General features: G+C 38.1%; 1 protein-coding gene across 4 annotated transcripts in view; it reads right to left on the bottom strand.

Moving 5' to 3' along the window:
- Window positions 1–1,624: 1,624 nt before the first annotated feature.
- Window positions 1,625–24,781, bottom strand: part of SMEK2 (SMEK homolog 2, suppressor of mek1 (Dictyostelium)) — a 23,475-nt gene continuing 318 nt past the window's right edge. For 2 of the 4 annotated variants that reach the window (XM_010574856.1, XM_010574857.1), the window contains exons 2-16: window positions 23,681–23,736; window positions 17,314–17,412; window positions 16,510–17,130; window positions 12,982–13,059; window positions 12,059–12,175; window positions 10,971–11,087; window positions 10,455–10,586; window positions 9,467–9,569; window positions 8,327–8,368; window positions 7,477–7,635; window positions 6,596–6,765; window positions 5,293–5,432; window positions 4,637–4,821; window positions 3,972–4,174; window positions 1,625–3,344 (exon numbers count right to left, since the gene is read on the bottom strand). In XM_010574856.1, coding sequence (XP_010573158.1) covers window positions 3,249–3,344; window positions 3,972–4,174; window positions 4,637–4,821; window positions 5,293–5,432; window positions 6,596–6,765; window positions 7,477–7,635; window positions 8,327–8,368; window positions 9,467–9,569; window positions 10,455–10,586; window positions 10,971–11,087; window positions 12,059–12,175; window positions 12,982–13,059; window positions 16,510–17,130; window positions 17,314–17,412; window positions 23,681–23,736 — 2,318 coding nt within the window. In that variant the 3' untranslated portion in view covers window positions 1,625–3,248. The remainder of the gene's footprint in view (window positions 3,345–3,971; window positions 4,175–4,636; window positions 4,822–5,292; window positions 5,433–6,595; window positions 6,766–7,476; window positions 7,636–8,326; window positions 8,369–9,466; window positions 9,570–10,454; window positions 10,587–10,970; window positions 11,088–12,058; window positions 12,176–12,981; window positions 13,060–16,509; window positions 17,131–17,313; window positions 17,413–23,680; window positions 23,737–24,781) is intronic. The other 2 variants (XM_010574858.1, XM_010574859.1) reach the window with 2 other exon arrangements.

Genomic DNA, 24,781 nt, shown 5'->3' with positions numbered 1-24,781 from the left:
CATCACTGCAGCATTCAGATTTGCTAAGCTACTGGTCTCTGCCAGTCGATATTATATAGAACAAAAGCAGATAGGAATTACTTTTAACAGATCTCACTATGTGAACCATTCTGAATGCATTAGAAATTTTAACTTTTTTATTTTTAAAATTATAGAACTTTGTTGCTCTTATTAGAATATTATAAAGAAATTACTATTTTTCAGCTGTGCAATGTAATAAAGTCTAAATTCACATGGAAGTTCCAACTATGACCATCGTATTTTTGAGAAAGATGATGCAGCTTGGAGTCAAGACATGTACATATTAACTCTGGATTACATTGCTTTACATACTTTTGAGGCAGTCTACCAGTCCTTAGGTTCTGTTCTGCTATAAATGCAACTTCAAGTAAAACTAATTGCTTTAGTTACAAAGTAAAAGCTAGGGATTTCACCAGCAATTTGGATTCAAAGTAGAAATCTTTAAAAATCTTGTTTACTAGTTCAGCTTTGACAGACTTAAACTGAAGCCAGGAGAGAGGCTATCCTTTGCACTATGTCATTACACAGCCAACTGCAACAGTAACTCATTAAAAGAAACAACCCACCAATTCAAGTTTCAATGTAACTTTTTATTAAAATAGTATTTATAACTGATACATGTTGGCAGACGTTCTTTTCTTTTTGAAAAAGAGCGGTAGTTGAAGGACCCCAGGCACCGGAACCCGGCTGCCCACAGGCAGAACCCAGGCAGCACCGACCAGGTCAGACTGGGAAACAGCGTCTGTGGGGGTGACGGCCCCAGACAAAAGCCAGTTAAAAAGAGTGCTGCATGTCACCTTCTACAGGGATTGTAATTTTTTTTTTTTTTTTTTAAACGGGACATCTAATGCCACTTTATGCAGTCTTTCTGTAGGAACTATAAAAATTCATGACATTCTTGTTTTTGCTGTAAAAAAAACCTCAGGTTGGTCTGAAAGTATTTTTAAAGCTCCTTACAGTACTTCAGGGAAGAGTTGGGGTCGTGGGGAACAGAGCAGGAACTAACACACTTCTGTCGGAGACCCCCAGAGAACTTGTTCTGGGTAGCTGTTAAAGAGAATTGGGACAACTTGGGTCCGCAGACCAGGTGACGCAATTTTTCAGCCTCAGGTGAGTAAAGGCACATACCGCATAACTCTGCTGCTCACGTAGCGTGTAGAGCGCTGGAAGAAGTTAGTCATCGTTACCGATGGAGAGAAAAGACTCATCAGGAAGAGAACCAGATGATCGTGAGCAGGAGAGCGAGCACACGACGATGACACTGGAGCTATGCTTTACCAGCAAGCACTTCCTCAGATCCTCTGCGTTTGGAGCTGACGGGGCATTTCATCGCACAGGTGAAAAATGAGGAGTCCCATTCTTGGTCGCCTGGAGCCCGCAAAGGGCAACACCACTGTCCCCAGGTCCTATCATCCATCAGAATGCTTGGGTCTAGCTTAATGCATCGGGAAGAACTCACACATTCCCTCTGGGATTTCATCTAGTGGTATAGAGTTACTTTATAAAACTGCATGGATAGCTATCTTAAAAAATATTCTAAAATGGCCACATTTAAAATTCTGAGTTAACTTACCATGTACAACAAACCAAACAAAAGCAATAATTATGGAATTACAGGGTCACATTTTAATTCCTGAATTTTACAGTTCAGCATTAATATCACCACATGTATACAAATGGTGTAAAACAAGTACAGTGGTATTTTTAATACAAAATAAACTTCTGTTTTATGGAAAAAACTATACTTCATATCTACACAGACAGCCCATCTTTTTCCAAACGATAGCTAAAATTAAAATTAACTACAAAAATCTCCAAAACAGAGAAACTGCTTCAGTTTAAACTATTCCAGGAGAAATGGACCCATAACACATATTACAAGAGTGATCTATGTGGTGGATTGCAGCTGGTTTTGTATTTTAACATTTCTGACACATCAATTTCCTCTCACTTCATCATGATCTCAGATCACATATGGGCAAACTAACATTAAAATATTTACAGTTCACTTGCTGCTCTTGCAAATAAAACCTGGACTGTTTGCCTCTTATCGCCATCAACTTATCTATTTTTGTCGCAGTTTGCTTACCTACATGGAATGTGCTTTTATTTGTTAAAAAAGCAGCTTTCGTATTACACCCAGATTCAGGTGCTGCTTGTTGATTCTGCCTCAAAGACCAGTGTTCTGTTAGTAATAGTTCCGTCTTGGTCCAAAGTGACTTTGGTGTTAAAACGCCGCTAAATTCATCACTATGAAAAACCTGTTAGTGTTTCTTATTACCACCTCAATTACGCAATTTAAACTCGCAAACAGGAAAATGGCTTGCTGCTCCGAGAAAAGACAGCTCGTTTAACAACACAGAAAGTGATTCAAATTCGGTATCTTCCACAACGTGAAGCCGACAGCTACTCGGGTGTGCTGTGTACAGCACCACTTTGACACAAGCAGCTCCTGGAGCTATTTTGGAAGCGATCGTTCCTTGGCATAGATATGACCGGCTGTCTAATCGAAAAAAAACAAGCAAACCCATCCACTTTGCATCCAGCTTCCATTTTCTCTTGAAAAATACAAAGTAAAACTTACGTTTAACTGTTTTAAACAACTCAACATGCACTATAACTGCAGTGTCCCTCCCTCCAACCATGAGAAATGCAATTTAATTGGTAAGAAATGGTCCCAAAATCTGGATTGTTCTTAGGCAAACAGAGTTAGTTTTCCCTTAAAATTTTTTTAAAAGAGGCATTGCTAAAAGAACACAACTGACAGCACCATTACAAAATTAAGATTACTGGGTTCAAAATTTAAGCTTGATTTTTTTTTTTCTACTTCTGTTAAACGCCGGGGAAACCCTGCAATATTTTTAAAAAAGTGTTTACCATACCTTTCCCTCCCCCTGCCCTCCCGACACCTGAGACTTTCCTTGCTGAGAAGCCATCATCCAGGTTCTGTGAATACTAACCCACTTTTTTTTTTAATTTTTCATTTTTTTTGACAGCCTGAATGGCAGACTCCTTACTTACTAGAAAGATATTCAGTTCCTTGGAAGCTTTGTGTTTACAGAACTAACCCTTTCTAGCTGATAACTGAGTTTCTTTTGCTACTCCTTGTATTATCTTATATACTCATGGGAGAAAGCTTTCTGAATCAGATCCTTTTTAGCTCTTAAAACAGTTGCAGCATTTGAAACCCCATAATAAAAGTTTTTATTCCAAAGTTTTGGTTTCATTTATGAACCCAAACGAGGTCTTTTCCTTGGAGATGTCTCCTCCTCTTCATCATCATCTTCATCATCAGGATAATCCACTAGGCCAACTAGACTTCCCTGCCAATTTAAAAAAAAAAGAAAAAAAAAAAAGAAAAAAAGAAAATCTCACATTGAAAAAAATACCCAGGAACATGCAATTTTAGTACATAACCCCCAGCCAACCTGCCCGGGACATGCAAGCCTGCCGCAGAAGGTTTCTTGGTGATGTTTTTTTCATTCTAAGACCCATTTGTCTTGAGACATGGTTAAGAAGTACTGCGACTTCCTTGCTCCTCTGGATCTGGCCTTGGAATTCTTACTTACTGTATTTCATCTGCTTAAAAACACTTACTAATTCCCTGATGGCAGGAGGGCACTAACATTAATCCAGAAAAAAAAACCCGATCACACACACACACAGCAGCAACTGGACAGTTAGAGCTGAAGAGTGGGAGCCGCTAAATTAGGCAGAAGATGCAAGATTAAACTCTGCCCACCAGATCACCAACAGACTCCAGTCCATCTAATACTGCTTTAAACCTTCCCCAAAACTAGTAAGGGTTTAACTAGGCAGGCCTTTGGATGAATTTACATGTCAATAAGATACCCTGCCTGGAGACCTTACCACATTACACCCAGTAAAGTCTCACGATACTGCTCTGCTGTCCTAAGCGAGGACAGCAGCTTTTGTCCAAGTTCTCCCACCTTTGTGGCTGTCACCGCTGTGGTCAGGGTTGCGTTCTTCGAAGAGGAGCCGTTGGAGCTTGCTGGTGACGTCTGAGCTGCCACGGATTTACTGTTTGCGCCGTTTGCACCATTGGCTGCGCTGGCTGAGTGGGAAAAAGTGAATTTGAATCCCCCAGCTGAAGTCCTTTTTGGAAGATTCTCTTTGTCTTCACTCTCCTTAGCTGAGGGACAAACATTTTCATACTTAGGTATCAGCTGTACACCATGGAGTACAATCCACATCACAGCATAATCACAGGGCAAAAGCTGCCTTTTTTTATCTTTTTAATTCAGTTTAAATCAAGGGCTCACCTACTGACCTCATCCAAAGCACGCTAGCATTCAAACTGAGCATGGCACAGATGCTGTGGACGTGGGGACATTGCTCACTCAGCGCGCACGAGTGCATGTAAAGTTTTGCTTTTGAATGTCATTTAAACAAGATGCACACTTGGAGCAATTTAACTCATTATTTTAATCCTAAACTAGCTTGCAAAGACATGTTAAGAATTCATTACTTAATTACACAGAATACGCTTACTCCTGCTTATACAGAGCACAAGCAACTGGTTTGTTTACATGATACTCCACGTTATGTGGCACAGAGCACTTCCAGTGCTGACAAAGTGAAATGGAGTAAATACCTTTTTTAGTTTCCATAAATTTTTCATAGCTATCTGGAAAATCATCCTCCTGTTTTGATTTCTCAACCGGAGGTACAACAGCTTCACCTTCTTCCTCTTCATCTTCATTGAACCACATTTCTTCGTCCTCCTCTAAGGCTCTTGCATCTCTGCGAAATCTATTGCTACGCAATATAGATGGAACACTGTAAGAGACACATGACAAGTGATTCAAGTTTTGCTTGCTGTTTCAGACTCCGCCAGGATCAGAAATGGCTTCTGACGCTTTAGAGTGAATTGAGTGTGTTTGAGAAGGCAGTCCAGCTCTGTCCCCCACTCTACTGTCAACGTAAGCTTCACCAGAATACCAGCTGACAAAAAGACAGACCGAACCCTAACTCTGAGTGACAGAAGATTCTGCCCTTCATAAGCTGAGAGTTTTCTGAATGTAACATTTAATATACTGACAAATATGAACTGTACTACAGCAGGCCACAAGGAAAGTCAGATGGGGGTTTGCTCTAATTGAAGAAGTTTTCATCAAGAATGAGAAACAACCCCAATCCCAGCCTTTGCTTTTTCTGCCCTCCAGGAAAGAAAAAAACAACCAGCAGTAAGAAGAGACTACCTAATGGCATTCCATAAAAGTCCCAGAATACATCGCAACTGGGTCGTACCTGTTCAGCTTCTGGTTTTGTCGGTCTTTTTCTTGCTCATATTTTGTCTTCAGTCCCTTGAATGTCTGAACATATTCGATAGATTCAAGTGCATTATAAAAGTTTTCAACTATATGTGCAATAAGGGACTTAATATCTTCCTGCATGAGAACAAACCAGTATTTCAGTCTCAAATACTAACATACAGAAGTTCAGAAAGCTTTAGTGTTTTAAAAGTAACTGATTCATTGTCCAGAGTCAAAACTTTATTGTAAGGAACAGATGTGAAGTCATCAGATTCCTCTTTAATAAAAAAGCTGAAATCTAGAAATAATTATTAAATTTCCCATATAAATGGACAATATACTCAGTATCATCCCAATTCTACTCGTGATAGTTTGATTAAACCATGATGCTTGCTATGTAGAATTAAGCCTTCTTGAGAAGAACAGGAGTCCAGCTGTGCCCTGCTCTCCCCACACTTTTTAGCGCGCTCCCTTGCCCTCAGTAACTACAGCAGCACACACGGGATGAGGCACCTTTTGGTCAGTCACCACCTAAGAAATCTCAACGTATCAGGCAAATCTTAACATTTGCACCACGCTGGCAAAAGTCACCTGGAGACACAAGGTATTTTCTTCTTGCTGGAAAAGACAGCAGCTACAATATCCTACGGCTAAAAACTGCCCTTCATTTTCCCAGACCACAAAGATTCCCTGAGAAGACTCCCACAAATCGAGGCATTCGCAGCGAGTAGCTCAGGAGCTGTTGCAAGTCCTTGTTTTCTACCCCAGCAGTACAACCAAGCGGGCACTCCTGCTTGTCCTGTCTGTCCTGTCCAGATATATGTTGTTCCCACAAACGCTGCCAGTGGAAAAGCTACCAATTCAAAGCTGACTCTGGCTAAGAAAGCATGTGTGTAGGGTTTTAAAGGACAACAATCATTCAAATTTATAGTCAAATTAGTCTCATTTAGACCCAATAATACCCAGATTTACTCAGATGTAACACATTTCACTTAGTCCCTCACTTCAAAGTTTGGTCCAGAAACAACACATTCAACCACTTCGAAGAACTGAATCTGCAGGATACTTTTACACAGACTTCTATGTAAATAGGGCCGACGCAAACTCTGTGATAGGACAATCAAGTGAAACAAGCACAAAGCAGCTTACCGGCTCCTTTCTATATGGGTACTTACCTATGGGATTTTTAGTTTGTGATTTTAAGTAGTAACACACTATTGCAAGGGAAAGATTTGGATTTTGTATTTCTACCTGAGATGCCACATACACGCGAGAGCTGAAGAAGCTGCTTAACTTACCACTCTGATGAATTCAAACAGCTCAATCACAGCAGAGTTGAGCAGATTGTACCTAGTTCCATTATCCAAGAGAGCATTTATAACTGGTTCAAACAGGTTTCCCTTGGTGATATAACGGTTATAAAATTCATCTTTTAGGCCAATTATTCTCCTCATAAAGCGAAGAGCACCTATATCAAGAAAAAAAATTCAAGAATTTAATAACTACATGCCAGGGCTCCAATCTGCTTCTCTTGGAAAGAACCAAAAAAACCTGACCTGACATTACTGAGAGGAAGATGCACCCCCAAACCAAGAGCATTAAAAAAACACTTTCTGAAAGTTCAGAAGAAATATTTGCTGACAGGTAACCTTTCTTTCATTTTTGACTATCCTCAGTATTTGAATATGATCAGGGTCCATGAATTTATTTTTGAAATACAGCAGCAATAAACTTCAGCACAGGCAAAGTTGAATTATTAGCTCATTCCTGTGCTTTTCTGTGGGCGCCTCCCAGAATTAGCCCCTATTCTTTAAATACCAAGGTTCACAAAATTTCATTCACTCTCCACAAGGAGCACTAGATTTATGACGTTATTATGAAATGACAGTATTTCCATTTAAATAAGACAGCTGATCACAAATGATCCTTACTGTCATAAAGACCTGAAAGGATCACTGTGGACTTCAAAAGATACAACACTTCTCCTTCCACCATAAACTGCATTGGTCTACATTAACAGACACCTGCTACCTTTTTTTCAAAATTACTTAACAGCTAGCCAGTAATAAATCAGAAATTAACAGGAATTTTGAATTTAAGTACACACTTTTACTCATACGCATTCCACACAGTACACAGAAAGCCTTGAAGGAGGGTATCACAACAGCTCCATACTCACACAAGGCCAGAAACGTGTGTTTTGAATTCATCAAGACCAGGACTCTTCTTAGCAAATCTTTGTTCATAATGTAATTCTTGATGTGATATGTGTGGTGTTCCACACAAAAAGTAAGCAGCTCCAAAATTAAGGCAAGTAGTTGTGCCGTTTGATAATTATCTACAAGAAAAATTAATGCCTTAAGTTATAAAAAAAAAAATATATATAATAAAATATATATATACTGTCATGCACCAAATCATCACCAAGCTCAGTTGCTATTACAGTTCCTGAAACATTTTTAGTGGTGGACTGGATTGTTTTAGGAAGCAAGACATTAGGTCAGAACAAAACAACAAACGCAAATTTGGCTTTTTTTTTTTAACCTTCAGTCACAAAAATCACCCTGAATTGATCTTCCAGGATCAGCGAGTTACTGGTTATGGCAATCCAGACTAATGGTTTGTAGTTAAAAGAAAAAAGCCAGTCAGACCTGTATTCGTGTGAACCTAATTAGCAATGTCTTTTCATAATGGTCAAAAAAGAAGCCTGCACAGATAAAAATCCGAACTGTAAAAGCTCAGCTATGTTTTTTTAGTACAGATTCCGCTAACAATGATTTAAACTTTCAGTAGCAAGGTTGACTGCGGGGCAGCGGGGGGGGAAGGTGAAACCCAGTAACTCAAGAGCGGATGAACATGTTAATTCACCTTCCTGTCATCTCAAGTGAAGCAAAGCACCTACATCTATTTCAATAAAAAGTATTAAAAAAAAAAAAAAAAGAAGTATGGACTTTTTTTTTTTGGTAAATAAAACCACCACACACAAAATACAGGACAAGTTTCAAAACTCAAGGTCAATTAAAACTTACCAGGACAAATTGTACTACTCTTAGTGGACCCAACTACTGCATCTGATAAATAGAAAATAAAAAAAAAAAACCAACAGAAAAAGGTTTTCAAAGCACTGTAAATATTTAAAAGATGGGGATAAACAATCAATTCTACCAGCTCTTCAAAGTTTTTGTAAGCTATAGGGAAATAAACATACAGCAAGAATGCATGCCAGCTGAGATTTCTGTATTCAATTTACATTACAAAGTTTCAGATTCAACTAGGTGAAAATATGTAATCTGATACTTCGGAATATTATTCCTACTTAGACTAAAAGAAAGTGCCTATTCTAAATTTTTCAAATAATATTATAAAACAAGTACTACAATGCAAGTTTTGTTTTCACATAAAATGCATAAAAGATGTATTTTATTGACTTAACACTTAAGATGAGAAGATGGGTAAGATGAAAGAAATGTTTTTACCAAATATGTATTGGTGTGATTTAATTTAATCTCTTGAATGAGCATTCAGAAAAAAGTCTGACTCAAGAGGCTGTAATGATGTTAAATTTCTGTTTGTAAAGCACTAGAGGCAAACCAATGAGTGTTATTTGCGTGTGCCAAATGGAGATTTCCAATTCTTTTACTGTCACCAGGAAAAAATAAAAAAGGAACTAAATAAAGGAGTTCCAAGTTGTATTTCTTTGAAGAGATTTCTTTCAGCACTTCTATACTACAGCCAAGTGAAAACTAGGCTTTGGAGTTAATCACCTGAGCACACCTGATGCTTGGAATAATGTAACCACTGATGAATGTCACAGCATTTTTGTAAACTTTTAGAAAAAAGTACCTGTGAACTAAAGATACTCTCTGCTTTACAGCAAATATTCTTTAAAATTATATTAGTAAAACTAGTATACAATTAACAATACACATCAAGGAGATACCTATTTTACAAAGCACAATATAAAGATACGTTATCATTCAAAGCTGCAAGAAAGGGCTATTAAAACTGCTGCCCACAGAACCGCTATCACTGGGGGAACAACAATTTTCAGCAAGCGTCTTCCCAGCTTGCATCACAGGCTTATCGCTGTTACCAGGATTGTAAGGCACTTGAAAACATTACAAGACTTAAAGGGGGAAAAAAAACCCAAACCAAACAAACCACATTACCTTTTTCACATTTATCTTCTGATGTATTAGCCAGAAGCGGTGCAGTAAGAACGTGCATACAATGGTTGTAGAAGAAATTGAGAAATTCGCTTTTTTCTGTTTTCTAAAACAAATACAACTTTATTAAATACTGGCATTTGTATATAACCTTTTAAATAAGAAAGAGTAGTAACACAAGAAACAGCCTACAAAGATTCTATGACCTCCTTCAGGTCTGCCTGTATCTTTTTGGTTGGGCCTACAACGATATCTTCACTCAAGGATGATGTATTTCTTTATTTTGGGAAAAGACCTGTGAGACATCAAACCAAACTAGCTAGCACCAAAAAAATCCCCACCATGGATGCAAATATATACTGAAAATACATCAATGTCTCAAAGTTCTTGACAAAACTTGCAGAAACCATTCTTAAATGCAGTAATTTTATCCGTAACAACCTGCAAACCTTTTTACACTGAAAAAAGTATCAACTGGTCCATTTCACTACTTTCTATATAATATATGTGTTTCAATACATGAGTAAGATTACAATGCGTTCTCTTACATGCAGTATGCATTAAATTACAAATACATTGTACTTTGGTTTGGATTCAGAACGTCAGCAGTTGAAAGAAAGGAATGATCCAAGTTTTAAAGCAAATTTCTACAAATTTCCTATTCTCACTTTGACATCTAAACACGTACAATTTGGAATTCAAGAACATAAATAGTGCTGTATCACTGAAGCATGGGACTGCTTGGTTTAATAAATACTTGCACAATGCCACACACACAAACATCTTATTATCGAAAGTTAATGGAAATTTTAGCTTATTTTTTAGCTTGTTTAAAATCAGTATCAGACCACACACAACACACACACAAAAAAAGAAAATGTCTTTTTTTTTTTTTTTTAAATCCTCTAATGACAACAACAGTAATAGAGAATATCAGGTTTTTAATTTTGCTGAGACAGTAAAGTATCTTTACCCCTTTGTATTTTCTTACATTAGCTGTGGCCAACATATTCTCTGGGTCTATCAAAGTACGCAAAAGCCCCATTAGCTGAACAGCTCCCCCAAGTTCAGGATCAGTATCGCAGATCATCTGCTCAATGACCACATTGATGAGGAGGATATCCTGCAAAAAAAGCCCCAAACAAACAAACCACAAAATAATTAGAGACACTTTCAATAGTGGAATGATTTCCCTAGTTTCTGTATTAGGTTTCCTTCTTTTTTTTAAATTTAAGTGAAACAGAAAAATTCAGAGTTGCATTTAGACACTGGAGTTCTGTGAAGCACAACCCTCCTCACCTAAAATCATGTTAGGCAGACCTACAATCTTAGTACTGTAAACACATGGAACAACAACAGGAATTTTTGTATCAAATCTACTTTTTCCTATGTTACTAGAATCTACATTTTTGGGATAACCATACTCCAAATTCTGGAGAGGTTTGTTTTGCTGGTTTGTTTCCCCCCCTCCCCCCACCTCTGTTTGCTCTAAAACACTTTTACTTACATCGTCACTTTGCTGGGCCTCTTGCATTACAAATTCTCGGACCATGGATGGACTAAATTCTACTAGATAAGAAAATATATCTGTAGCAGCAGATCTAACTTGCAGATCATCCATTCCCTAATAAAAAGAGATCAATTTATTAAAGTAAATAAAGTTTGGTATTTATTCTCAAATAAAGCTGCAAAGAATAGGGAGTTAAAAGTTTTGAGAACATTTATTACAAAAGTTTCTGCAAGAGACACGGTAATACAGTTCTGGAAAAAAAACCCCAAAACAGCCTTTAGAAAGAAGGCAAGGCTCTCTGTGAATTTGATAGCCCTAATTTAAGCAGAAAACTTTTATATTGTGATTTATTAATAATTTTGCTTAAGGTATAGGATTTTTTCTGAGAACCGTACAATTTCTAAACCTAAAATATTAATGTAACAGGAAACGTTAGACCGGTCTAGCCCTGGAAAAGAATAGTAAGATTAGCATTCATTTAATCACTGAACATCTATATGACTTATGTTTTCAGAACACTCAAGGTTATTACTCTAGAATATAAAACCCCTTGAATTTGTAGTTTCTGAGTAACAACAGCACTGACACATGAATTGCAATGGTCAGGCAGCAACAGCTGCTTCAACCAAAGGAGTGAAAAAAATTATGTTTCCACATTACTGATTAAGATAGATTAATCTGCTTTATACCTCCGAAAAGACAGGATTACGTAATCTTTCGGATAGGAACAAGTTCCAAGATTATCTAAAAATACTTCTTTGGCTCTGTTCCAACAACAACAACAACAAATCAAGCTGTCACATGAAAAAGAGTATCTTTCAATTTTTACGCTACATTGTCAAAAGGACTGCATTTACCACAGACTTCTCCATCATGCAAAATAAAAATAATAGCAATAAACTCAGGCTACTTCAGAAAACTGTAGGCATCTTTTGGATTCTGAACATTACAATAAACTTCAACTTTCAACAGAGCAAAGCTGTCCAATCAAACTTACAAAGAAGTGCTTAGCAGATCTGTAAAACGGGTTAAATAGCTGTGGGGTTTTAAAATTTTTTTAAAATCAGCTTTAAGTTTTCACTTACCATTACAATTTCAAGAGCTGGAAGAATTCCCAACTTTGCCAAAGTTTTGAAAAATGCATCTCTGTTCTGAGGTTGTAACGTCTGAGAAAATGCGCAGAATTCCTTGAAAAAGTTAACCTATCATATAGGAAAAAATAATTTAAGGTGTATTTGATTCAGAAAACTCTCAGAAAGTAGGAAACTGTTACAATTTGTATCAGAGTCTGTATACTGGCTTGTACATGCCTTCCTAGAAAATGGTATTATTCTAGTTCTCTCTCCTCCAACCTTCAACAACATCAACAAAGGAAAGCAAAAGAAAGTATACAAACAAATAAAATAGTTTAAGACACTGAAATTTACCTCAGAAAGAAATACAGTCACCTTGTAGCTATTTTATCACACCTAGTATATGAAGGGTTTATACTCCTATCTGGCATGTCTTTTGTTTGAAAGAGCAAAGATGCCCCCCTTGCTGAAAGCAAGATTTTAACAGGGCAATTTAAGCTGATAAACATAGTCAAAGATAAATAAAGTTTTTAATAAATATTAAGGGACTACTGGTAATCCTCAGTCATAGGACTTTAAAGGTCTTTTTGAAAGAGTAAAATACAGGGAAAAAAAGTAGTGCTTACATGACAAATGTAAGTGATATGGTATGTTGAAGAGTACTTGGAAGAAAGTATACCTTAAGACTAGGAAGTCAACTTAGTGCTAGTACTTTCTCAACAATAAAATAATTATTTAGAACAAATAAATCACAGCTCACCTTGCAAGAAATATTTTTCTAGTGAGTACATAAATGAAGACTAAGCTACACTGGAAATGATTCTAGAGTTACAGAAATACCTCAATGACTGCAGAACTAGCAGAACAGTTTCAGTATTTCTACTTAATCTCTGTAGTTTAAAGCATTCAAAGAACCACCAAGACCACTGACTTACCAATTCACATCGTTTGTCATCATCTGTAGCTTCATCTGTTAATTGTGCAAAAACTTCAGACAAAAATTTCTCATCTTCCTGTGTAACACATAAGAAGAATACAACTTACACAATGCCCCTTAAAAGTTAAAACATCGATCTTTATTGGATCCCACACTGTAGAAAGTCAAACTTAATTTAAGCTTAACTATGATGCTAAATTACAAACAAACAAAAAAATACATTAGAAGATTCGGTACATAAGGGGTTTTTTTTTTCCTATTTTTCTCCACACCTCCATTATTTTATCACAAAAAAGGGAAATGCAGGGGTACACATTCAGGAGGATCACTTCCAGTGTATTGTTTCAGTACTCATTCTGCGCAGCGGAAGCAGGTCCAGGAGACCAGAACCATGTGTAAGCTGAGCATAGGCAATGTTTACTAGAACTGCCTTCTGAATGACTAGTCTCTAGGGAAAGTGTCATTTCCTTTCCTTCTCTGCCATGCTACCCCTGTGGTTTACAGCTCTGCCCCACCCCACATACTCACTGTATGATTTGCCACCCCCCCCACCATGCATCAGAATTCTAGAAAATGAGCGTCTTTGTTCCAGGCTCCCTCCCTGCACTGTCCATGTAACCTCCCAGGAAGGCAACCTGGACACTTCTACATCAGAAGTTGCCAATCAAGATACAGTTTTCACCATGCTGCATCTATGCCATTCACACTACACTGTTAATGTCACACACATAACAGTTACCCTATTTCGGATCTGCAACATCACAAACATTTTTTCAGTCCACCTATGCAAGGGTGACTAGATTAACACATTATGAGTTTGCCACAGCCATGTCCCCATTAACCTTGTTCTCAAAATAAGCCCCCCCCACCCCTTGCATGAAGCTCACCTTTTCCAATCTGGAAAACTTTTTTGAGTATTATTTGCTTTTCATATTCAGATCCTCTACTACCAAGAGATACTTATTTTCAAGTACATATAGGACAATATTTCTACTTCTTGTTAAGCTTTTCAGTTACACCGTTGCTTAATACTCAAGAGATACAAGAAAACCAGGGTGAACATCATCATATCTCAACTGTTTGGGCACTTTCTGCCCCTGCCCTCTCTGTACATCGATTTCTCTGGACTCCTTCACATGGAAAACAGTGTTGACATTCTCTCAAATCAACTGTCTCTGTTACCTTTTAAATACAATATAAATTTTAAAGCAAATAGTAACGTTATGCTACAGCATTACAAAATTATGCGTCACTGTACTGATTCAACTCTACGAACTTTACTCATGCATTGAACAAACACGAACAGAATAGCAGCATTCCAATAAACATTATACTGCATAATGTAAAGGGTGCTTACTTCTCTATTATTCCTGTGCGCTGTTGCTAAAATCTGCGTGCTTTATTAGCTAACAAAATACAGAATTTTTACAGTTACAGGAATGCCAGCCAAAGGCTCACAATTTTTTTTCCTGAAAATTTTAAAATGTGGGGAAAGAAGTGCTTTACAAACAAATGATACCTGGAATCAACATCAGAGAGAGTGCAAAACACACAGACTTAGTTTATTCTAAGCTTTGCTGGCTTTAACAGCTTGATTAAGCCTGTTAAAAAAAAACCAACCGTACCACAATCAACAACAAATAGGCTAGAAAATCCTCACTACAGAACACCTGGCAACAGAAAGATCTCTTGCTTGTATAAGGCTGCCGCAGTGTAGTCCTGATGTCCTAAAGCACAAGATGGATCTAGGTTTGCTTTGCATGCTCGCTCAGTTTCCCACGTGGCTGCCCTTCATCGATAGCAGTGCTGGGATCTACTGCTTCATGGCACGTAGAAAGGAGCTTTACTGCTGTAGCAAACACAATCTGTTACTCCTATAAACTGCATTCTCCTAGGGAGCTTTGCTGATGTATTTAGGGTAACAAGACTCCTAACGTGCTCACCAAACCCAAAGGAGCTTTAGAGTTCTTGTGCCACAAGAAGCAGCTGATTTACACCAGGGGACTGCAACAACAGTCCTGAACCTGAGGTCCATGCTACCATGTAATTTTCCTCAGGCATGCTATCAATAACATCTCTTCCATGTGTGCTGCCTCTTAGTTTGTAATTCTCAAGGCAGTTCAAATGATGCAAGTATCAACATTATTTGTAAATCATCATGCATGCCTCAATTACAGTCTTTAAAACAGTGAGGCAAACCTATGTGACATATACTCTCTCTACTATGGCACAGAAAGCAGTGACAGAGTAGCAAAGAACTGTCAGAGGATTTCAGAACTTTTTCGAAGAGTACTAGAGGTAACAGGAAATAATAGTTTTCTGTTAAGACACAATTAAATATTCAGTACAGTAAAGCCGAAATGAAAAGTAAAGAACTTCAGAATTAAAAAAATCTCTAAATGGAAACAGGATTGTGGCCTCAGGAGAATAATACTGAATTTATTTTTGGTTTTAGAAAAGTAATATATGAAAAAGAATACAAAGGGAAATCTTTTAACACAAAGTCATTTATTTTGCAAGTGGAATTTACTTTTTAGTTTCTTTCTGCTATTCAACTAGAAAGAAGGAAGTAGAAAGAAGTCCAAAAGCTTATTCATGCAATTATCTACAATTCTTTAGTTTTCATTTTTTTTTCCAGTCCTCTTTTACATTCTTTAGAAATATTCCTTATAGTAATGTTATTTCTCCAGTGCCTCTCTCTTTCCACAATTTTAACTACCCTCCTCTTCTCCACTCCATCTTCCTATTGCACAGAGACTATCCACACTCAAAACCAACAGGTTTGTGATGTTCTATTCTACACAAACATACCATTTTTCTAAGGACATGGATCAGAAATGGAATAAAACCACTTTGGTACCCATTAGCTTGCACAACAAAATATGAACTGAAAATATCCAAAGTGTCATGAAGTTCACACACAGCTCTTTACCAAGGCTCCTTCCACGGTCCAGCTTGGTTGTCACACCCAACTACTTTTAAGCCTGCTTCTGACTACAAAGTATGCAGTAAGTTTTTTGATATAGTAACACATTGGTTATTTGTCATTACTTTTGCATATCAGTATGAAGAAAAAAAATTACATTATACTACAACACAAACATCTGAAATCAGTACCATAAAGCAACAGTAGTACAACAGGAATGGTTCTGAACATGCTTTTTTGAATCAGATTCAGAATTTGCTATAAAGACAACACGCGTCCCTCATATAGAATACAAAAAGTTTCTTGTTCCCTAAATACCTATACAACACCAGCTCAAAATGTGTATGTTGCTTGTGAATCAAGAAGAACCTTTAACTGTTTACAACCCATTAAAAAATATTAATATACTCACCTGAAATCTACCTTTTTTAAAGTACAAAATAAAAGGTAACAGAAATGAGGGGAAACATTCAAAACATTATGCAAATGAAAGCCTGTATGATTAACTTACACAGTGTTAAAGATCTGTCATCAATTTCAAATCTACAGCTAGAGGTATCTATACATAATCCATCTAAACCATATTAAAAAATCACTTACCTGCAACATACTGACAATCTCAACTTTGTTGAAGAAAATAAAGGAAGTGAGGGTAGAAAGAAAATTCTCTTCAAAAACAGATGGTGTCGGCAAGATGATGTCCTGAATATACTGTACCCTGTAAGTCTGGTGGATTTTTTGCCTGAGTTCAGAGTCTGTTATAGGAATAACCTCCTTAAATTTTGCTGTTTTGGTCAAGAACTCCCTGTGCCGTTTTGGCTGAGCCAAAGAAGGATCATATTCAAGGCATCCAACAACATCCATAATACACTCATCAGAAAACATCACCTCAAACAGAGTTGCTTTGTTGAGGAACAAAATTCCTCTAATAATTTCATACAAATGATGTAAGCCTTCGGTGTTCTCTAAATTCTCGCAGACTTGGAAAAGCTGTAACAGTTTTTTAATATAGCCTTCATTCTCCAAGGCCAGTGCTAGCTTTTCTCTACGGATGGGTGAGGAGAGAACGGAGGTAACTAGGTCAGCAATCTCTTCAAGTTTGTTGAGTTCACAAGTAGGAAGGTCAATCAAAGGACTAGTTTCAGGCATTTCTTCTATGTGTTCCTCTTCTGACTCAATAAGGTCCTGTGTGACTTCCACTGAAGGATCCTTACCTTGAACCTAAGAAGAAAGCACACACAATTACTGTCTTATCTCAAAACATATATAAAAATAATCAAGTCAATAACTGAAATAACATGTGCTTATTTTACAAGTAGGTTTAAAAATTACAGCACAAGTACATGGAGTCACAGAAGAAGTTAAAACATTTGGAAGAAAGAGAGTATTTGAAGTTAACTGTACCTGGCAGATTTTTTCCCAAATTTCATCACAGCCAGCTTTTTCTTGAAAACTCAGTGCTAAATCATAGTTTTCTGCTTCTGACCAAACAATCAGGGTGTCCTGTTCAAGACAAAAGCAAAAAAATAATTGTATCGGAAACAGGTCTATACTGCGTATTAATCTGTATTCTGTTAAGTTGTACGTCTAAAGAAGAAATAATTTTATTTAAAGTTACACTTGTCAAAAAAGAACATAAGACACTAAAACATTAAATCACCTGTTCTGCCATAGGGGACATCATCTTTCTTTATTGCTATTTTATGACCACTACCTTACATATTATATATTTAAATATACTTTTCTTCGTATATGAAACAGTTATAATGGCTTTTTTCTGCAACATACTTCTGAGCCAACAATCCTGAAAAGGGAATGCACACATTGTAGGAGATTAAGAAAACCTGCAGTGTAACAATTTAAGTCTTTTCATATTTGATAAAACAGAAACAAGAAACCAAGCTTACAGTGTTTCCTCCTCAGAAAGGGTTTAATACAGCCTTAGCAATGTGAGAAATAATGCCCAACATTAAAATATTCTTTTCCGAATGAAAAGACATACAGCATGAATAATATAAAACTCCTAAGTTCTTACTAAAGCTGCAAACACCTTGCCAACAGTTATTTTCATTTGAGCAAGTTGTTTGTTTTTCCTCTGTTACTATTGCCTCTATCAATTCAATTTGTGCACTTGCATAGTATATCTGGACAATTCGCTGGAATTTCTGAATAGACTAAAAAGGTTTTTTTTGTGAGGTTTTATTAGGACACTTGCTGCTGTACTGTGAGGAATGTAAGCCTGTTATATATATATATAAGCCTGTTATATATAGTTCGGCATCCTACAGGAAACTCATCTTCTTGTTAAAATGTTCAAAACTGAACGGCGCTCTGCTAACTCTGCAGTGCATTTGATGAGCTTCAGCAAAACGGTTCAACACTCCACCAGGTTTGTTGACTTCCTGAACTGTTACCACATCTTTTTTTTTTTTTTTTTAAAAAAACACCAGCAAGCCCTTGCTTAATGGTCAATAAGGTAATTTACTTCCCACTTTTACAAAGGTCAATATTCACCACACAACTTATCAAGGCTTTTAAGTCTTTACCTTATGCATCACTTATTGTAAACAAATATGCAAAGTGATACCTTTAGGCCTAGCAATGAACCCCAAATATCTGACTAGCTTACAGATACCCGATATACCTTAGGAAACTTCAGGGGCAACAAGAAACAGACACTGCCATTGTCCCCTCACATCTTTACCCCAAAAGTACTTCTTGGTTTCCTTTGTACACCAAATGACAGGAAACAATGAAGCTGATTGATTACTCTCTGTAAGGTGTTCACTCTGCTACAAGGGCAATCAGCGACATGGTATCATACAACTATCCAGTCACCATCCTCCATGTATCCGCCAAAGACAGAGGGACAAAAACATAATAAATACCAAGTGATCATCGCTACTCTTGAACCTACTGTCAGTCGGCATTTCTTAATTGTTCTCGATCAAAATCAGGTTAGTTTAGATGGTTTAAACAGACCCTTGTTAACGGAATTATCTGGGCAGGGAGCACTAGTGAGTAAGTCCCCCAGCAGATGAGAAGGGACTAACATTTGGGACAGGACTGCTGACAAGCAGCTGGCGTGGGACAGTAGGTAACTCTTCCATCAGCACAGCTATCTGAAAAACAGAACTCTGTCTCAACAAACACAACTTACCAGCTGCTACAATGATCACTCTGGAAATGAATGAAAATCAGCATCACTGATGGCATTAATTCTTCAGTTAATTTCTACAGTAATCTTAATCTATCAATGTCCATATATAGTTGCATGTTTTGGGGGTTTTGTCTTTTTTCTTTTTAAAAAAAGGTTTGGCATAACATCTTTTTCTTACAGCATCATTGTTGACAAATGCCTACCAATAGATCAGCTTCCTTCCCCCAAAACATCATCACAGGCCACACTAAACACAACAGCATTTGCACAACCTAATTTTTTTTTTCTTTCTCAATTTTACGTATTCACTTAAAGAAACCAGGTTTTCCTGTTCTGCAAAGAACTGAGCTGACTGCACTATGGTTTTAATGCTGTTTATGAGAGTTGTTTATTTATACTACAGTGTCCTGTATTACACTTACACTTTTGTCCTAGAGTCACAAATATTAATAGGTAGTCTCCCTGCTTTCGGGCTCTGATTCACGTGCACAAATGGTACAGCTTCATATAGCTGACACGGTTTTTGCTTACAGCTGTCCACCTTCGTCTCCAGCTCACAGACAGCTGAATCTCTATGTTTACAGTGTGCCATTTTAGAACGAGCAGTTGAGCTGGGCTTCAAGGAAAAAATAATAATAATAATTGTCAACTGTGGGCACTGAAAAGTCTGATGCACTCCCTGGCCTGGTTCTCTTTCAGAAATTAAACAAAAAATAACAATTCTTAAGTACAAATTTATGGCTATTACAGAACTCAAAATCTGAAATGTTTATCTTGAAATGTTCTGTGAAAGTACTGATGCCCTGACACTCAAAATCAATACACTTCCAGGTAAGCTGAGACTCAGAGGTGCCTCAATGAACAAAGAAGGACACATACATGACAAGGTCTTATTCATAGCCCAGAACAATTCAAATAAAAGATACAGCGCAGTAACTTAAATGACTGCATGCATCCATAGAGACTGCACTCAAAAATTTTGTGAGAATTCTCGAGTTACTGAATGGTACTCATTACAATCTGTACTGCCCACACAAAGCAGAAGTTATGTAAGTTTCTCCCAAAATATTTCTGAAAGACTGAAAGAGAATGTCATCAGAAAATAATTGTCCAATACCAATACAAAATCTACTCATCTGGCGTACGCTTCCTGCATGACCTAAGACAACCCATGAAGACCACAGAGAGACATCTTCCAGGCCTAGCTGCTGTGAGACTACCACGCCCACCTGCTTAGATTAGCACCCGCGATGCTGCTCCATCGACAAGCAACAGCAATGTTCCTCAGTTCACCCAAACACAATATAAAGACAAACAAAAGAAGAGATTAATTCAGAACAACAATTTAAACTAAGAGAGTAGTTCAAACCCCTCTTCAGTGTCAGTACTGGTTTGCACAACGTCTGCTACTCCACCTCTCCTTGTTCCTGCACTGGCCTCTCAATCCCCCTGCGCCAGCACAAGCTGTACAGTGAACCAGATGGGGGAACACATGCAGATAAATATTAATCCAGCAAAAAAGAGGTATTTCAACTGAATCAGTTCCTACATCTAACCTGTCACACAGTAACATGAATACTCATGCTGGCATGCAAGAGGAGTGAAGAAGCCCCCTGGCAACTGCTCAGGCTGGCTTTAACAGCACCCCTGCAAATGTGTTAAATCCTGGCCTCAAGTAACTCCAATTATGCCTCATGCAAATTGCTGTTGTCACATGAGTGATGGCAACTCTGTGCGAAAGACAGTATTTGCACACATTCTTCATCTCAGATCTCAAAACCGATAGAGCACACCTAAAGGAGAGTTAGCATCAGAAGGCAGCGTTCACAGTAAGGATTTCTGTAGCAGTTTAAAGTCTTACAGGCATGCAACTGAAAATTACTGCCCTCGTAACTGAGCCAGAAGAACAGGGCACATGAATGGATCCATCTGATTTCTCACTGACGACACGCTCTTCTGCTAGTTTTGCCAGGGAACGGTAACCTCAAGCAGGGGGTGGAACGACAAAGGGGTGTGGCAACAACTTTTTAAAAACGGCTCCTGCTAGAGCCTCCAGAACACATCTGACCCTGCCCGTTGGCCAAGACCAGGTGTCTGGTGGAGGTATGTAACTCTCAAAGCCTATGCCCCAAAATGCAGGGGGGATCTAAAGCTCTTCAAGCTCTAATGTTCTCTGGATACATGCAATTAGAGATTTTTTTATCTCGTATGCTGAGCAGCCTGGCACCTATGCCCAACCCAAGTCCTATTTCTCTGGAGAAAGAGGTCATGATTATAATATGCCTAACACCTCGACAGAATTGAATTCTGCACAAAAGCTAGTGACCACAAACACAATCCAAGAAGGCAGATAACAGGCCTGCCCTGTTTACAGTTAGTCAATAGTTATAGTACTACTTAGCACAAACAGTGTAATACTGGGAATCACAGACTGACACACAGCAACTAAAAATCAGTTGGTTTTCTTTTTTCACAGAATGTTGTTCTGGAAATCACAGTTTAAGGGATAACTATCCTCTAAGTCCATTCAAATAATTTATATGAAGACAGATGTGCAGCCAGGGCATGTTTCCTTTCCATCAAGGTGCACCATCTTGCAGCTTTCCCCAAACCCAAGATAATCAACACCTTAATGAAAATCTGCAGTTGAACTCTGGCAAGTGGAAGAGAGAGCTCTCCTCCATGCTGCCATTCACGTACAAGCATCTGCCCTGGGCAGAGCAGTACAGTCTCCAAGTCTTGAGGCTACCTATGTAACAGACTTAAACATTCAGGTAGGGACAGTAAGGAAGACCACCTCTCTTCATCTCTGGTTAACCACAACATTTTGCCTAAATCTTTCCACCGTTTTTAAAAAGGGTCTGTTCCTGAGATGCCCAGGTTTAAATACTACAATCTTTTACTGATGAGACTGAAATCTCACAAACTGAGAAAAGCATGGGAATGCTACACTAAGGTCTGCTTTTTGCTACTCTACTCAGAAGGAAGCACATAAAACTTGAGGACAAAGCTCTGTCAACTAAAAACTGTATGATTTCAGAGGTCAGACAAACCTAGAATCTGTCTCTGGAAATCATCAATCATTATTCCTCTTCAAAAAAAACCCCAAACCAAACTTCTTCAAAAGAGTGAACAGTGAAGCAAACAATTCCAGCCACAAGGACACACAAGCATTAGAACCAGTAATAACAGCCAACCAAAATAAACCTCAGCCTGAGTTTTTCAAAACTACAACCTACAGAGACTTGCACAAGAAAAATTAGAACAAAAGCTACTTAAGTCACTTGAAACGTTGCTGCTAATTAAGTAAAGGCGGCTTTCAAATAATCGGTTGTATGAAGTTTCAGAAAACAGGTTGCAGAAGGAAGCATTTTAAAATTTTACAGCAACATAATGTGCATTCGTGTTTCATTATGTATTAGTTTCCTCTACTAAACAGGAAGCAGTTCAAGGCTCTTGACTTTCAGAGCCCTGCAGAGCTCCATGAAGACTGTTGTCCTTCCTCAGCGTGGCCCGCCCAAGGAAAGCCTACGACTGTCACACACCTGACTAAAACCACCAATATCTAACAAGTGAAAAGTGCAAACCACAGAAAACAGAGCCTTCTGAAAAGCTAGGCTCAAGACTCTGACTTGCTCCTAACCTAAAGTGAACCAGCCTGTGCTCAAGCGCTAACAAACTCTCCTCAAATTCTCCTAACATAACCTGTCACCAAAACAAACACAATCCTTAAAGATTTGTCTCTTCATGATTTACGAAGAACAAAATTACCATTTTCTAGTGCTTAAACACTTCTGGATACCATAATGATGAAGAGCAGTATAAAACACTGAACAAAAAGAACAGAGAATCTACTGTAGAACAAAGGAACAGCCAGAAAAAAAGCCAGTAATAACCATGAGAACAATGTAGGCAGACACACCAAAAATTAATGCAGAAAAAGGAAAAAACAGTAAAAGCAGAAGAGATTTAGTAAGCTAATTTTTTTAGTGGATTAAGCAAAAATGACCTATTAACATAGCTCCCAACTGTTTTACTTCTTTGTTTTGCAGAAGGCTTACCCCCAGGAAAGGCAACCATGCAATTAAGTCTCACCATGGCTAGTCACTTTACTTAGGATAGCAGAAGTTTTCAAGGCTTAAAACAAAAACTGAACAGTAACAATGAAAGAAGTCCCACAAATTCCTTCATGTTATTTCCAGAAAAAGACCTCAAGAAGTAAATATGCTGTAACAGAGCCGGCCAAAGTTTTGCCTTCCTAATTCGGCAATTACTTCGCACGGCCTAGGATGGGAGACAAAAGTTATGCGTGTATGTTTGGAACTCTTTTTCCTATAGTGACTTCAATATTTATCCAAATTGCATATATTCTCTTCAAAGCCTTAAGTCCAAAAGGTTTTTTTTAGGAGACCCACATTTTAATTCCTAGGATGCAAAGTATTATAGCACCTACAGGCTTCTAGGCAAGTTTTTCACCTCTATGAAAAACACCATCGACAATTCAATGTCATACTGCTTTCCTTTTTTTCTGAAAAATGCAATTACTTTGAGCACAAAACAATTCCTCTGCATCGGTAATCAGAAAAAATAAAGCCTAGCAATAATACTTGCCTGCTGTTTTTGATATGCAGTATTTGGATTTATCTTCGATTCTAACAGTAGTGAACCTGGAAAAGGTACAGAGAAATATTTACCGAGTTTAACAAAATAAACACCTCCATGCATCTTACATACAACAACCGCCTACGTGCCAGCCAACATATCCTCAACTTAATCTGCATCTTACAGAAAGTCCAGGAGAACCACCTTCTTTAAACACAATTCCCTAAAATAAGCCAGGTAAGACACAATTCAAAAGAAATATCCATAATGTATTTTTGTCTTCTAATTTAAACCAAAATTCTCTGTAGCACTGTTTTTTCTCCTGAAACCTGGTGCAACAACTAGCCGTTTAGCAAACCTATTCAAATTTGCACCAGGTAACATGCTACCCAGCATAAAAATGTTTTTGCCCACAGAAGCCACGTGGGCCATTTGCTTTTATTTCCTTCAACTGTCCTTCAGAAGTGAATCATCTAGATACTATAAACCCAGGGACTTTATCTTGTGTATGCAAGTAGTGTATGTATCCTGGCAACAGCTCCAGAGTAATTTATACCAGTCTTAGGTGGTTTATTTAGCACATTAGCACCTGTCGGCTGACAAAGTGGTGAGCATGAACCCTCCCCCCTCCAAAAGAGACCCTTAAGGTGACTTTAAAGTGCAATAAAACATGAGGGTCACCACACAACTCGAAGGCAATCAGCGAATTTCTAGGGGAAAAAAACCCAACCAAGCAACCAACTTCTTATAGTAGCAAAAAGGGGAGGAAAAGCGCCCTTCAAAAGCGAATAAAATTATTCTGAAAACGAGCAAGATGTCGTCACACGTAACAACTTCATCTCCGGTCAGCCAAAAGAGATGCAGCCGGCCAGGGTAACTGGAAGGGGGAAAGTCTAGGGCCACGGTGGTGAACACTGCGGCGGCTTATCGGGGGAAGGAAACTTTGAACGGAACCGCGAGCTAAAGGAAAGAGAGGGGAAAGAAGATAATAACAATAAAATCCTCTGGGGTCTTCTCCGATAAGCGCGGGGAGGTAAGGCACCAGCAGCCAAGCCCGGCGGCGGCGGGTGTCAGCCCTGCCGAGCGGGGCGGCGAGGGCGCCGGAGCCGG

This window comes from Haliaeetus leucocephalus, unplaced genomic scaffold (genome assembly GCF_000737465.1).
Source record: "Haliaeetus leucocephalus isolate CR32 unplaced genomic scaffold, Haliaeetus_leucocephalus-4.0 Scaffold450, whole genome shotgun sequence".
NCBI classification, from domain to species: domain Eukaryota; kingdom Metazoa; phylum Chordata; class Aves; order Accipitriformes; family Accipitridae; genus Haliaeetus; species Haliaeetus leucocephalus.
This window is presented reverse-complemented; position numbering and strand designations above follow the sequence as displayed.